The 16,190-nt window shown below is 42.6% G+C and overlaps 1 protein-coding gene across 31 annotated transcripts in view; it reads right to left on the reverse strand.

Annotated features, from left to right (window-relative positions):
• The window catches only part of nfasca (neurofascin homolog (chicken) a), a 114,352-nt gene that overhangs the window by 40,942 nt on the left and 57,220 nt on the right, over window positions 1-16,190 (reverse strand). For 18 of the 31 annotated variants that reach the window (XR_004569963.1, XR_004569961.1, XR_004569960.1 and 15 more), the window contains 11 exons: window positions 14,890-15,086; window positions 14,238-14,360; window positions 7,820-7,990; window positions 7,654-7,698; window positions 7,428-7,475; window positions 3,735-3,846; window positions 3,089-3,270; window positions 2,875-3,006; window positions 1,800-1,943; window positions 1,283-1,394; window positions 327-496 (listed from right to left, as the gene is read on the reverse strand). Coding sequence is in view for 27 of the 31 variants with exons in the window: in XM_034225787.1 (XP_034081678.1) it covers window positions 327-496; window positions 1,283-1,394; window positions 1,800-1,943; window positions 2,875-3,006; window positions 3,089-3,270; window positions 3,735-3,846; window positions 7,428-7,475; window positions 7,654-7,698; window positions 7,820-7,990; window positions 14,238-14,360; window positions 14,890-15,086 (1,436 nt within the window). In the remaining 4 variants the exon portion in view is untranslated. The remainder of the gene's footprint in view (window positions 1-326; window positions 497-1,282; window positions 1,395-1,799; window positions 1,944-2,874; window positions 3,007-3,088; window positions 3,271-3,734; window positions 3,847-7,427; window positions 7,476-7,653; window positions 7,699-7,819; window positions 7,991-14,237; window positions 14,361-14,889; window positions 15,087-16,190) is intronic. The other 13 variants (XM_034225811.1, XM_034225800.1, XM_034225813.1 and 10 more) reach the window with 6 other exon arrangements.

Below are 16,190 nucleotides of genomic sequence, written 5' to 3' on the forward strand. Positions count from 1 at the left end.
TCTATTTGTAACTGATTGTTGTGCTTTTTAAATATGGGGTTCCTACTTTCCATTTTGACCTGACAAATTGTAACGAAAACAAAAATGGTACCTGTTGGTAAAGAGAAGTTAAGGCAGTTTCATTAAAGGCACGAGAGATTTGAAAATGTCCAGCGGTGGCGGGCTGTTTGGCAAAAAGGGAAAGAAGTCATTTCATGCAACACAAATGTCCTCTTTTACCAAACCAGGTCATGGGATTCCATGAAGAAGTCATAACTGGACATGAGTCTTGCATGGTTACAGGATTTAATATCAGCATCAGTCTGAGGGCAGCAGTGGTGACTGACCTTTGACCTCCAGGCGGACCTGGTTCTCGGCCTTTCCCAGCATGCTGCTGGCCACACAGGTGTAGGTCCCCCTCGTCCCTCCATTCTGGCCCGTATGATCTCCAGTGTGCCGTGACATAAACACGGTTACTTGCCCGCCATCCAGCCCGCTGCCCTGTCCGTTCTTAAACCTACACACATCAAAACACAGAGTATGAACAAGTACATTCCATAATATAGTAGCACTTGCTCAAATACACATGGTCCTCTAGCGCAGTGTTTTTTGAGCCCCGGTGGATAATGTTTTAACATTAAAGAAATCCCACGGTTCACCAACAAGGAACAAATGACACGCTGTAGCTTAAAACAGCGTATATAAAATGACGATATAATGAAGATTTAATGACAAGGCTTTCAATTTGGCCACAAGTTCAGCTGCTAATAGCTAGCTTAGAGCTCTCTCAGGCACCTTTGTGGTGTTTCTCAGAAATGTTACCTATTTCTCAGTTTGTTTACGAAGGCTAACAAAATAGTCTGTGTTCCAAATCCAAACGAAAGATAACTTTTGCTGTATTGCCTCCAGCTCACCGTTGTTTCTTTATTTTACCACCACTCATACTAGGATCTTCCTCTGGGTTGGATGTTGTCCAGGATCCGGTTCAGTTTTTCCAAATATTCATCCAGCGTGTTCGTCTTCTCAACGCAACCTCTCCCGCACATCACTCAATGCTACTGTTTTAACGGGCTAGCTACTGCCACAGAAGAGTATTTAAGTACTTAGCTAGCTGCTACATTGCAGGCACAGACGCACAACGATGGCAAGTTATTTGCATTTTTGGACCAATTTAGTGAATAGCACAACTTCGGCACACCTGACCATCTCTCACGGCACATCGGTTGGAAATCACTGCTCCAGAGGATGATGACTACACAAATATTTCTGCATCTGAGTAACCAACATGTGGTGAGAGGCTCACCAGCGCAGGTCCGGCAGAGGGGAGCCGAAGAAGGGACAGTCCAGGAAGGTGCGGTTGTTCTGGATGACTTTGATCAGCTGGTTCTTAGGAGCCAGCATCCTCGGAGGCATGTCTGCAGAGAGCACAGCGGATCACACATTTACCAATTCAATTCTTACAATGTCAATGGTTTCGATGCTTTAGCAACATTTTATGTTTCATACAAACTCAATCCCAATATTCTCTTATCCAGCCAAACACTTTGTAGAAAAGCACATACTGTATGTTATTCATAATATAACTAATGTGTGTTTATTGAAGTGTATACTTCTGGAAAATGCAACACAAATGAAAACAAGAGAAGTATAAGTGTAAATATATGGGGAAAAGATTTTCACAAAATGCTATCCAAATGTGATTATTGAAGATATTGTGTCTGGATGCGTATCTGCTTTAGAGATTTCAGGGCTACAGAGAGACCTGTAACTTCAGCGCAGGCTCGTGACTGCTCAGCACCCATTCTGAATGTGTGTCTCACCGAGCACGCTGACGAAGGCGTTGGCCAGCAGGTAGCCATGCTCGTTGGAGGCGTTGCACTGGTACACAGCGCTGCTTCCAATCTGTACCGAGCGGAAGATGAGGGTGTCCCCCTGCACCTGTCTGCTGGGGTTGTGTGGAGAGCCTGAGGGGGGGGGGGGGGCACAGAATGGAGTGTTACAGCCTTACAGAAAGCATTTTAAGATATACAGTAAAGACATATTCTAAACTTGATTTGATGAGTCGTAACTTTGATGGTCCGTGAATAATAAACCTTACAACCTGTTTGTCTTTATCATGCCAAGCCGGTTCCCCTATATCTGGACTACATATCGTCTTTTTGAAAGACGCAGGGCCTCAGGCAAGAACATTTGCAAAAAAAATGTATCTAATTTTTCTGTGAGGCTCGCTAGCAGGGCGCATTTCAGATTAAGCAAACTCTCTTGAAAGTACAAACTTGTTTTAAATTCAAGAGAGCTCCTGTTTGAAATAGGACATTATAGCTTACAGTAGATGATGTTACACTGGCAGGCGTTATATCACACGGTCATACTTGACAGACATCAGTATTAAGACCCTGATAAAGCTGTTGGATAACATCATTTTTCCCAACAACTTCTGACCTGTACTTAAATAAAAATAACTCTGTCAATTGGTAAGCCTCCTATGCTGAGGATATATATAAACACACACTTTTCTGTGAGGAACATTTGTATTGTGTGCTATGGAATAACAATATAATAATATTGAAGAAAGTGGATCACCTAAAGACACTATGTTCGGAGAAACTCCAAGAAAGTAAGTGTGCATAACTATAACATGGGTTACTGAGCCTCATGCCAAGTGGTCAGACCTGGCTGTAACACTGCTTTTAAATATAGACTCACAAATTGATTTTTAACAATTATAAAAGCATAAAATGGAAATCTGTGGAGCAATTTGCAACCTTCAGTTTAATTTGTTATTTTGTAATAAAAAAAACAAGTCTTCATTTGTTTAAAATAATTGCAATGCCAAGTGACCGGTATTATATATTGAATAATATTTATAAGAACAAAGACAGGAGGAATATTTACTGTCTATGGGCTGTCCGTTGATCAGCCACTGGATGTTGGTTTTGGGGTTTCCGTTTGCGCGACACACCAGGCGCCCGTTCTCGTCCGGGGCCAGCACCAGGTTCGTAGGTTTGTCCAGCCAATAAGGAGCCGCTGTGGGACACAGAGAGGCAGATCAGCACGAGGGACTCAAACACATATTTTAATAAACACATAACCTCTGTAGCCTCCTCACCTTTGACCTGGACAAAGATGGAGTGGCGTATGCTGCCTAAATGACTGTTGGCCATGCACACATACTCCCCAGCATCCTCCTCCGACACGTTGATGATCTTCAGGGTCTTGTTGTAGTTCTCAAACTTCGCCCGCCCTGGCAGGTCCCCCCCCTTCTTAAACCACTTGATGGCGGGGGTCGGCCTGTAGGGGAAGGACAGAGGTGAGTTTTTTTTTATGAGAGGGGCACATTCAATGTGGGACAAAGGAGACAAGGCATTGATCAAGAGTACAACACTTTTGGTTCAGTATAAAGTCATGAGGCGCTCAAAACCTCATAAAGTACAATTATTGTTGTTTGTTTAAGTTACAGAAATGATGTCAATTACTTACTGACAATTTGGCCGGCCAAAGTTATAGCACAGTCTATAGCACTGTGTGTGTGTGTGTGTGTGTGTGTGTGTGTGTGTGTGTGTGTGTGTGTGTGTGTGTGTGTGTGTGTGTGTGTGTGTGTGTGTGTGTGCGCGTGTGTGTGTGTGTGTGTGTGTGTGTGTGTGTGTGTGTGTGTGTGTGTGTGTGTGTGTGTGTGTGTGTGTGTGTGTGTGTGTGTGTGTGTGTGTGTGTGTGTGTGTGTGTGTGTGTGTGTGTGTGTGTGTGTGTGAGCTCACAGTCCAGCAGCGATACACTCCAGCAGCAGTTGCTCGTCTCGTAGCACCATCTTGGAGCTCTCACTCCCTGAGGGTGAGAGGAAGGTGGGCGTGGACTCTGCAAGTTTACGGCCTGCAGACAAGGACAGGGTGGGGTTATTACACACACACACACACACACACACACACACACACACACACACACACACCCACACACACACACACCGCAGGTGATCTGTGTACCAAGACTTCTTACAAGGGGCTGCACATCCTCCTCCTACTGAGAAGTTAATCTAACACTATTATTCCCATCATTTCCTCGTGGCTGTGTTCCATCCCTGCCAGGCTCTGGTTCTCCCTGCAGTCTGTTGAGGGGCCAGAGCGGCCTGTAAATGGGTTTAACACCCTCTGGCTTGTCTCACAGGAAGACATTAGGAGATGCAGAAACAACAATGGAGTCATTGATCTTGCTTTAGGTTTGGCGAGGGGACAGAGATGGGAAAGATTGTCATGAAAGGCTCAAACTAATCTCATTACAGCAGAACACTGCAAGTGTTATCAGCTGCTTTATTAAACATCAAACTAAACCGTATTTTAGGTCATGGACTCTAGTTGCCGCTATTAAACAAACTGCTGTTAAACCTCCCTGTAGGGCTTGGCTTAAGCATGTGTAACCTTGCCAAAACCAGAGCAGCCTTTAGAACAGAACCCTGTGTTGTGTGGAGTTGGCTTCTACAGTAGGTTGTGAGGCCTTCAATAATCCACACATAGCGAATGACTGGGGAGGAGGATTGATGATAAAGATCTATTTGAAACCTTTGCTGAATGTACATTTTATTTATACAGTTCTATAGAGAAAGTCTCAGTATTTCCACAGTTGGTTGGAACAAAGTTTTGGACCCAAAACGTTTGAGCCTAAATGAATCAGTCAGTGTGGGGTGTGATCAAACTGCAGAGCGCTGTCTGTGTTTCCAGGACGTATGTGGCATTTGAATCCTGCGTGTATCAGCGTGAACTCAATTTCCTGTTTTATCTACGGTAAAGAATACTGAGTCATTTAAAATGCAAAAGTATTTATGTAAGATGAAAACTTTAAAGGTTTCACTTTGTAAGGCCCATTTTGGAAGTCAAAGTAAAGAGGGTGCAGCTGGAATGGCCATTATAACCCTTAATTGCACAGAAAACTTGAACCAAGTGGGTTTATAAACCGTTATGGAACTGTTTTCCTTACTTTTCTCTTCTACTGTACATGAGTTCTCACCATATCATATGTATGACAGCTAAGATTTATTTCCAATGGGAAAAAAACAAATTGTAATAAAACCTGATCATCCATCAGTCTATGCAGGCTAACTAGTTAACATGGCATGAGTTTAGAGTTACCCTTTGCCATTCAGCTTAATGCCTATACAGGTTAAGGCTGACCCTGTACTACAATCTGACTGTATGCAGCATTATCATTGATATTTGACTCATATTGTTTGGAACTACACCACTGACTGAACATTTACATTCATTTCCAATTGATGTGTTTGATGCCAAGATTGATTTAGCTGGCCCTTTGATCTGTACTACATTCTATATGCACATTTCCAGTCTGATCCAATCACGAGACAGATGCTGTTAACACTGTGGACATACAATCCAATCAGCAGAGAGCTGGAGCTTGCAGAGATGTGTGGGATTAAATTAGCATTAGCCTCTTTTGTGATGCAGATCTATGTGGGATTAAAGCATCTGTTAGCGGTTAGTTTCTCCGGCGGTCGGAAAAGGAGGATCTGTTATGGTCAGTGACACTGTGAGGAGAAGAGGAGTGAACAGAGGGGGACATGAGAAGGAGGTTGAAGGTAAGAAATGCTGATCATCCAGTACACAATCGCTACAGAGTGAGCTACGGCAATGCAGAGAGCACCCTGGAGACATGACATCCTGCTGATGAGGCTGGCAAGGCTTCCCAGGATGCACTGCAGATGTATACCCCCTCCCACTGACAAAAAAGACAGGGTTGTGTTTTTTCTGTGTGTGTTCTTAAGAGATCAGTGATCAAATAGCTAGCGTGTGTGTTTCTGTGTGGGTATGAGCGGGTTTGGGGAGTAATGGATTACATGTAACTGTATTGCATAATCAGGATATTTATGCAATAGGTGGAAACCTGATTTAGCAAACAAAAATACTGTGTGTGCTTTTAACTCATTTGTTTAACAGCATTTGTAAACTATACTATTCTGTAAGCCTCAAATATAAGAGGACACATTTTTGATCCAAATATCTTGGTTTCATCTTTTCCAAAGGCAAATTGTTCTGTTGTCTTAAATAATACACTAAAAAACCTTTTATTGATTTGTCTTTTCTCTTGGATCTATTTGCATTGCATTTGATCTTGAGGACATCCAAAAGTAACGTGAAGTAATCAGGTTACATTACTTACTCAGATTACGTTAATGATTGATTCAGGTAATATAACGGATTACATTTTTAAAGTAACCCTCCCAACCCTGGATATGAGTGGTCGCATGTGAGGATTTAGAAATATGTGAGTCGCGCACACATGAAAGTAGGATGCAGCAAACCTTATTTCCATAAATATATATGACTGGACCCCAGCATGAATCCACACTGAATATTCATCATGTGACCTAAGCCTCGTCGAGTCTTCAGTCCCACTGGGCCTCGGAGCCAGCCCAGTCTATCTCCTCCCTTTGGGACATATCCCATCCACCCCTGGGGTTCACTGCCCCCCTCGTCACCCATACAGCCCCCCCCCCCTGTTCAGAGAAAGGCATATATGTTGCCACTTTGGCTGATCTCTGCCCTCCAGCTATGGGCAGATTCAATAGGTGTATGTCATAATGAATAAACTCCTTCTCTACTGCATGTGCAATACAGTTCAATGATGGATGATTTGCGTGTTAATCACTGTATGTTTATTCATTACATGTGATCATTTAACATTGATTTAAAGGTGGAATTATGGAGTAAACAAGATGAATACATTTTCCACTGTGTGAGTTTATACAGGGGTCAGAGAGGTTAGTCTTTTATTGGAAGTCACATCTGGTCCTGTCCCTCATTCTACACTGCACTGACACATTAACGGATGAAATCTGCTGTTAATCCAACTATGTCCATGCTGAGAGGATGAAATGACTCAACACTTTCTAAAAGTACTAACATTTCAATTCCTGTCACACTGGTTTTAGTAAAGGGACAAATTCAACAATTGTTTTGACTAAATTCAGTTAGCCCAGCTTTCCTGGTCACAATCCTCGGGTCCCCAAAGTGATCTGACAACATTTGATTAGTATGTATCAAGAAATAATTGAAACATGTTCTAATGATGTTGCTCACACGTTGCTCAAAGTGGCAGTATCTCTTGTCTGGGTTATATGATGTGTGTTGGTTGAAAACAGGAAATACTATAACCATTTTTTTGAATGATCTAAATGTGATTTTTGCCCCTACTTAAAACTCATGTAGACTAAAAACATGTAGACAAGGTTTTAAATACTTCATATCCAAAAGTATCAAATATCAGTTGACATCACCCGAGCTCACTTTTCTACATGAAGGTTAGGAGGTTAAATTAGTGCCTAAGGTCAGCGTGAGGTCACCGCTGGAACCCTCACTGAGCTAGCAGGTTAGTGTGCTAGCCATGTTACTGTGGGACATGAATACGGACAGGAAGTAGAGCTGTCCTGACAGGAAGTTACTCACCACCATAGGGGTCAGTGGCATTGTAAGATGTTTCATCATACGGCTCTGCTGAAAACACAGGCACACACACAGAGAACTTGAACACACACATTAACAGATCTGAAGGAGACATCTTTACATGATATCAAGATCACCCAACAGGTCATGGTCTCTAATCTGCAGCAAACTGAGAAAATGGTATGAAAGGTTATGATTGAATGTATTTCATGTCATATCATGACATCACCTCTAGATGGGGATATGTCATCCTTCATTTGGAATAGATTGTGATCTAAACCACACAGCAGGTATTGAGAGAGAAAAGGACCACAGAGTTCATACACTGTTACCTGAGGGGTCACTATATTGAACACATATCAAAGTCAGTATGGATCTGTGTGTTGTATACTTACTTGTCTGAACTTTGAGCGAGAAGGGGTTCTTCTGCTGGATGGTGTGTGTGAAAAGGAAGCGAGCGTTGCAGCTGTAGTCATTGTGAGCGTCTTTGGCCAAAACATTGGAGAAGTACAGGTCTCCATTCAGACCCATGGACACTCTCTTATCCTGAAGGATCGGAGACATCGCTGGAACACAGCAGGGAGCAGAGGGGAAGAGATTCAAGATTCACTGCCATATGCACAGTAGCTACAGTTTAGTTATGGCAAATGTCCCATCTCCCCAACAATGCTACATCAATATATGAGACATAAAACAATAAAACATTTTTAGAGCAAGAAGAGTAGAAATAAAATAGTGCAAGTTTATATTGCTAGACAAGGAAGTAAAAGTAAACTACATACATGTCAAATAAAATACAATAAGCTAAATGTTGCAGAGAATGTTGTATGTGAACACAGCAGTCTATACATGTTAATAGAATAAGATAAACAAGAACATAATGTAACTGCTTATTGTAGTAATAAATACATGTGTGACCTGCAACAGATCAATGCTATGGAGTTATGGAGGAACTTCACAGAGCTCAGGTGTTTAGCAGTCTAATGGCCTGTGGGATGAAGCTGTCCCTGAGTCTGGTGGTTTTAGTCCTGATGCCGCGGTACCGCCTGCCAGACGGCAGCAGACAGAACAGTTTGTGGCTGGAGTGATGAGATGGAGGAAATTAAACTTTGTAAACAAATGAATGTGCACAGTAGCTAATAGAAACTTCCACATTACTGTTACTAGGCAGTACTACATTGAAAGGTATAGGATATATATCTCTATGGTTCCCATCACCCCACTCACCCACACAGAGATAGTGTTTGTGTCTGAAACAAAGCAGAAATCAAATGCTACCATCACCAACTGATCTCATCTTGTATCAAAGGCTAAACATAGCATCCCTTGTAGTGTGTTAGATGCTCATGTTTGTAAATGGCTGTGACTCAGGAGCTAGATGATCGTCCTCCAATCGGAAGATCAGTGGTTCGATCCCCATCAATTACAGTCCAGTTGTCGGCGTGCACTGGTGGCAAGATACTGAGCCCCACATTGCTTCTGTTGGCTTACAGTGTTTGAGTGTGTGTGAGTGTGTGTGACTGTTACTCTGGGCAGGTGGCCCTCCGTATGGCAGCCTCTGCTTCTGTTGGGCGTCTCTGTAAGTCAGCTCTGGTTCCCAGCTGATGTGTCATCCTACAGTTGCTACAGGCACATGTTAACCCCCCACACAGACGTCCAGACAGACCGCCATCAACAGCCATCAACACTGAAACCGCAGCGGCTGACGCCAGCCGTATGGTCGTCAAGACAACGCCTCAGGACCAATCAGCAGCCGGGCCAGCAGTTCTAATCAGGCGTTGGCGTGTTACAGTGTCTGGGCTACATGACACACTGATGTACTGTAGCTCATCTGAGAGTGTGTGTGAGTGTGTGTGAGTGTGTGTGAGTGTGTGAGTGTGTGAGTGTGAGTGTGAGTGTGTGTGTGTGTGTGTGTGTGTGTGTGTGTGTGTGTGTGTGTGTGTGTGTGTGTGTGTGTGTGTGTGTGTGTGTGTGTGTGTGTGTGTGTGTGTGTGTGTGTGTGTGTGTGTGTGATATATAGTGTTTTCACCTGTTAGGTTCACATATTGTAAGGAGCATCTAGTATAGCTGCACTATCTACCTTTTTAACTGCAAAGGGCATGTCTTTGTGTGGTGTAGAGTGGTTTTCTGGCTGGACACAAGGTCTCCAAGCACCCACACAGACGCACACACACTTGGGAGCAGGACAATACAGTGTAAAGGAGCGAGGTGAGGACAGGACGCCAGACCCTGTCTAACTGCTGAGAGAAAGAACCTGAGAGAGCAGGAGGGATACAAGACTAAAGCAAGGCATTCTGCCTAGAGGTCACTGCTGACAAACGGCTTGAAAGGAAGGAAATGAAGCCGTCCTCTAGATCAGTGGTTCTCAAAGTGGGGTCCGCGACCCCCCGGGGGTCCGTGGCACTCTGCCAGGGGGTCCGTGAAAAGTTTTCAGATTCATTAATTTAAATTATCATGATATCATTTTTTTTCATTTTTTTTTTTTTCAACAAATAATCTTTTTTTTTTTTAATCTAAAATATTTCATAGATTACGTTCAAATCTAACAAATAGATACATTTAAAAATCAAGCGTGTTACCGTGGAAACAACAATAACTGTTACGTCAGTCAAAGAGCGCCGCTGCAAGCATCATAGATATATAACACGGCTAGCATACTACGAAGATGGACAGATTTTTAAAACGACCGGTTACGGCTACAAATGAAGTAAATGAAAAACAGACAGGTCCACAGAAAACTACCGGTATGCTTAGTCCTAACTTACTTTAGTTACTGTACTGCAAAAAGCAGACGGCGCTGCGCTCAACACACAGACAGACTCAAAACCATGGACACACTGGCACATAAATTACATAAACAATTGATAGGCCTAAATTGCATAAGCTACAGTATTGCAACTAAGCAGACAGTTTTCTCTCTCTCTCTCTCTCTCTCTCTCTCTCTCTCTCTCTCTCTCTCTCTCTCTCTCTCTCTCTCTCTCTCGGAGCTGGAGCTTGAAAAGCACCAGGTTTTCCTGTTCACACCGCAGCGGAGCAGCCTCTTAGCTCCGGAATCCGGTTCGTTTCAAGCACCAACAAATTGTCCGGCCAGAGCAAAAGCACCGCATACGTCACGCTTACGTCGAGGCGGGGGCAGGGGCAGAGACAGATCAACTCCTGAACAACAACAAAAAGCCCGCGTTGTATCCAGTTTGTACAACGATGGAGAAACTTAACCAGAGTTTCAGTGTTTCTGCCATAGACTGTATATATAAAGGTTTCTGCTCATGGTGAAGCAACGTGTCTGCGTGTTAAGGTGGAACCTGAGCATTCACGTTGATCACCTCTCATTATAACTCATTATAAATCTATAAAACTATAAATATTAAACTTTACTTCACTTGTTCATTTGAGAACAGCTGTTACATACCTGGGTGAAGGTTACAGTTCATTTAAATGAAAGATACAACGTTACTCCACACTCATGGTTCAGTCCACCTTAAGAAATAAGACCGACCTAGGAAGCAGTTGTGTTTTAAAAAAACCTTTATTGACACGAGTACACTTTTTTATAAGAATATAACTAAACCACAGAAATGACTCTGGAAAAGCTGCAGATAGAGCCATAAGAAATTAATGCAACTGATTTCATCCGCAAGATTTGGCTTTATGAAGCAGGCACGCAAACGGTTACGTCATGACGCAAACGATGACGCAACGACGCATTACCAGTCGGACTCTGGGCGGTGTGAAAAGAGCCAGAGCTAAACCGAAGAACTGGTTCTGAACCTAAAAGCTCTAGCACGGAGCTTGAACCGGAGTTGCGTTGGTGTGAATGCTGCTACTCGTATATCTCTCTCTCTCTGACTAGTCTCGCCTCTCTCTCTCTATCGATCTTCTCTCTCTACTATCGCTCTCTCTCTCCCTCTCCTCTCTATCTCTCTCTCTCTCTCGTCTCTCTCTCTCTCTCTCTCTCTCTCTCTCTCTCTCTCTCTCTCTCTCTCTCTCTCTCTCGGAGCTGGAGCTTGAAAAGCACCGGGTTTTCCTGTTCACACCGCAGCGGAGCAGCCTCTTAGCTCCGGAATCCGGTTCGTTTCAAGCACCAAAAAATTGTCCGGCCAGAGCAAAAGCACCGCATACTCTCTGTGTGTGTGTGTGTGTGTGTGTGTGTGAACAAATTGTAATTTAAAACACATTTCCTACATGTCTACACCACCTTGCCCTCTTTGGATTTAATCAAGAAACATTAACCCTGTATAATGTTAACCAAACTGTAAAATTATGTAATATATTATAATATAGTAATATATTACTAAAAACATATTATTGGGAATCGCGAGAAGTTTCAGAGCGACAGAGACACAGAGCGTCCCCGTAACCATGGTAACTCACTCTCACTCCTGCCTGGTGCGCATGGCGCGAGAGGAGAGGGAGAGACGCAGAAGTGAGACTGATTACTTTGAGCAACATGCATGGGAATAAGTTACAATATAATACATTTGTATATATATATCGCTATTCAGATGGTCATGGTGCTGCTGTTGCGCAATGTGCAGAAGTGTCTTCTTTTCGCACCATGACATTATCAGTTATGAATTTGTTTTTCACTGCTTGAGAAAACGGACTTGTGGCTGAGAGCGTGTGAAAAATGTAAATTGTGTGAGAGTTGGCAGCCCTGTGAACTCGCTTGACATTATTATGTATGAAACTGCCAATCAGATTTATTTACTTATTAATCGAAGGTGCCGGAACGCTGTTCTGGATCGTTCCGGCCCACTTTAACCCCTGTGTGTGTGTGTGTGTGTGTGTGTGTGTGTGTGTGTGTGTGTGTGTGTGTGTGTGTGTGTGTGTGTGTGTGTGTGTGTGTGTGTGTGTGTGTGTGTGTGTGTTGTGTGTGTGTGTGTTGTAGAGTTATATTTGTATTTATTCATGTTAGCAAACTATGGATAAGCTTAAAATGAGAATAATTTGGGTAAAACTGTGAGCTGCATTTGGGGCCTGTTGACATGTGTTTTTGAGGACAAAAGAAGATGGGGGAAGGGGAGAGCATGTCCTGATTTGCATTCAACTTAGATCTAGCTGCAGTGTTTGTGAGGTTAAGAGAGGTCTCTTGGGTTTCTCTGGTGCTTATCAATAGTAGCAGTTAAGTGAATACTGTTCAAACAATACCTGTGTTTGTGTTTTATATTGATTTCTCTGTTTTATCCTTTCATAAATGTAAGGACTACAAATGGCTATAAAACATTCTGGGCTGGTTGGAGTAAACAGGGTTTTATGGCTCTGTGGGGGAGGTGTAGGTATGCAGGCCTTGAGACCTTTGGTTGTAAAGTGAGCCTGTTTGGTTTCCTGCTGCGTTGCGTCTCCCAATGAGATGACCTGAAAAGATGACCAGCTGACCTAACACCAAACCCCTCCTTCTTACTCTGGTATATCTCCGGTGGATCCCTGGCGTTCGGCCTCTTCTTCACATGCTGCCCTCGGGTGAAAGTAGCTCTGTAGTATGCGGACTAGAGCAGGAGTAAGCCGGCATTACTCCTTAAGCATTGCAATATAACTGTAATATATCATGTTGTATTGTAATGATTGTATTGCATTGTCATATTGCCATTAAAGTAGATTATTGTTAACGGTTACTTTGTAGCTATGGATTCCTTCCTGTATTATAACCAGCTTCATAGGAACGCGCGGAGATTTGAAAAGCGGACCAGTTATCCCTCCAAATCTCCAACAGTGTGTGTGTGTGTTCTGAAATGCACTTCAAATGATCACTTTTCTCTTGATTTCCCTTTGATATTTTCTTTAGGTACAGTGTTACTTGCAGCTAATTGATTGATTGTTTTATGGGTATTCTGTGTTGAGATGGTGCAAATATTTTTAATACATATCCAATATCTTTTTAATACATTTCTCTTGTGTTGTTCTTTCACATAACTAAGACTATAGAAGTGTAAAAAATAGGCTACGTCAGATTATTCCAAGGGACATACAAGTCAAATCAAGTCCATTTTTATTTATATAGCCCAAAATCACAAATCAGAATGAGGGGGTCCTTGGTGTATTCTCTATCTTGTAAGGGGTCCTTGGCTGAAAAACAATTGAGAACCTCTGCTCTAGATGACCTGATAGACCTCCAGCCTCACATTTTAAAGGGACAAAATGGGGATGCTGATTGAACAGCAAACATGAGTGTTGGAGCTATACATTGATTCATGGGATTTCGTAATCAAACTGTTTTTTGTTTCTATTAAATTAATCATTATTTATTGTAATTATTTTTCTTAGTAAAAGTAATCCTGTATGCTCTTATTTTGAAGGCAGTTATGGGCACTGGGTGAGTTGGGCATGTGGTGATTACGTACATGTTGGACAAACAAAATGCTGTTCATGCCTGGACGTTAGATCATTATTCCCTGCCTGCCTTCCTGTGCCTCAGCGGCAGTTTAAGTTTGAGTTCATTTTCAGTTGTATTTCTTTATGATTTTGCAGCTACAATGAGAGAGATGCAGTCAGACTCTAAGCTAACCCTGTGTTTCATTTTAGGAGGAAGTTATATATTTGAGTAATATGAAAGTTGGATAGGACATAACTCCCTACTATTTCCCTCTTTATATAAAACTAGTAAACAAACAGTTGTCATCTGCAGTTTCATTGCCATACAAATATTGCTCCAATGACACAGTCTATCATAATGATAATACAACTGCACCAATAGTGGTTGACAGAGTCATTTTGACAGGCTATTACAGTGGGGAAGAAAATCATCAGCACACACGCAGAGAAAGACAAATGTCCTGAGTGCATGTGTGTGTGTATTTGTGTGTATTCGTTGCTCACCGCTGTTCATCCAGAAGGTGAACGGAGGAGGCAGGCCTGGTGGGGGGTTGCAGGGTAGAACCAGCGGGGTGCCTTCAGTCACCACCACGGGCTCCAGCACCTCTTTGGGCCACAGAGGAGCCTCTGGAGGACGGGTGGGGGTGGGAGTAGAAGGGGGAGGGAAGGGGAGGAGAATTACAGGTTAGAGAGGGCTTTACTGGTGGTTGGATTTGTGATCAACAGATATTTGACAGCGTGCACAGTCACATTGCATAAGCATTCAATAAAACCTTGTTGTTGCATTGTAACCTCTATAATCTAAATGATAACTGAATAAATTGAAACAAGTTTCTTGGATGATAATACGGACTAAAGATGAGGTCCCATCTCTCAAAGGCTGGCCCAAAATGATATTTGAGTTGGTTCTCCTGGAATATCTTACAACAAAAAGGCCAAATCTGACCAGTTCTATAAATCTGGCAGCCTCACTGTAACCTCCTATGTATGTCCAAAACCGAGCTGTTGGTTGGTATTTTGTTTGTTGGTTTTGCTTATCATGTAACTGCTATGTCATTACTGAATGTGTAAATAAAAATAAATAAAGATATTGTTAATTTTTTAATGTATGCATTATGTCCAAGTCTTTTCAAAGGAAGTGTGTTTGTGTTCTCACTGGAGACGCGCAGCAGGATCTTGTTGGACAGAGCCACTCCCAGGTCGTTGCTGGAGAAACACTGGTACTCCCCCTCATAGTCCTCCGGTCGCCCGCCGCTACGGAAACCGATCTCCAGCGTCCCCGAGCGTTTCCGCATCGTCACCCTGGGATCTTTCCCAATGTTGAAGAACTTCCCGTTCCTTCGCCATGAGAACCTGAGCCAGACAACACATCGAAGTGTAAGCATTAAAACATTGTTATTAAGCACTTTGAGCACCAGGAAAAACGCTTTATAAATAACATGTATTATTATTATTTCTTATTATTGTTGATCCATGGAGTTGAAGTTTGTTCTACCGATGGCCTCTTTATGGAATACTCATTTTTAAATACAGCATTTCTGATGAAAACCCATCAGAATGATTGGCTTATTATTGTCCGCAGTTCTTTTATTCCTTAAGTCAAAGGACAGTTATATAAAAAATCAGATCGAACTCATAGGTGGAACAATGGAAACCAGCCATACCTCATGGAGTTGAGTGCACTTACTGTAAGCAGGGAAATGTTATAAAACACACTCTGCCTGCAACCAAACTCTCACACAAAGATAACTAAACCTTAACATGTTACAGTAGTTTCACAGCAAAGCTCTCCCAGATCAAGGTATCATTTTAATTTGACATACATGCAGTAGTTTTTATTTGTATTGCATCAAATAAGAAGTGGCAGGAATTAAAACGGATTTCAGTTTTAAAAAGAAACAGTAGCAATGTGGTGTGTATGATATGACTGTTATTTTAATAATGGTCATAATGGAATTATACATGAAGAAACACCAGCACGGTTGTTTAAGAGGGGACAATAAGGCCAGAGAAAGTTATCCAGTCCTGAGGTTTACCCTCTGAGCTGTCACCATGCCAACATGGACCCTAAATTGTTTCAACAAGTGCTTTGCTTGTGATGTGGTTGCCATCTTAAGCTACTAAGCTGCAAAACAACAGCAGCACAGAATCTACCACACGCTCTGCATGAGCCACAAATATTCCTGCAGCTTAATCCTGCTGCAGAGGGCTCCCTGATCAGAGAGGAACACTGGACATGCTTATATAACCCCTCACTATTTGGAGTGATGAGCAGGGATTTACAAAAGATGCTTCCTGTCATTTTGGGGGAGTTAGTGGAGCTGCTCCTGTTGGAGGTGCAGCTCACACACACTGGGCCTATTGATGCTTTGGAGACCAGGGCAGTGTGTGTGTGTGTGTGTGTGTGTGTGTGTGTGTGTGTGTGTGTGTGTGTGTGTGTGTGTGTGTGTGTGTGTG

Source organism: Gymnodraco acuticeps, unplaced genomic scaffold, assembly GCF_902827175.1.
Source record: "Gymnodraco acuticeps unplaced genomic scaffold, fGymAcu1.1, whole genome shotgun sequence".
Lineage (NCBI taxonomy): Eukaryota > Metazoa > Chordata > Actinopteri > Perciformes > Bathydraconidae > Gymnodraco > Gymnodraco acuticeps.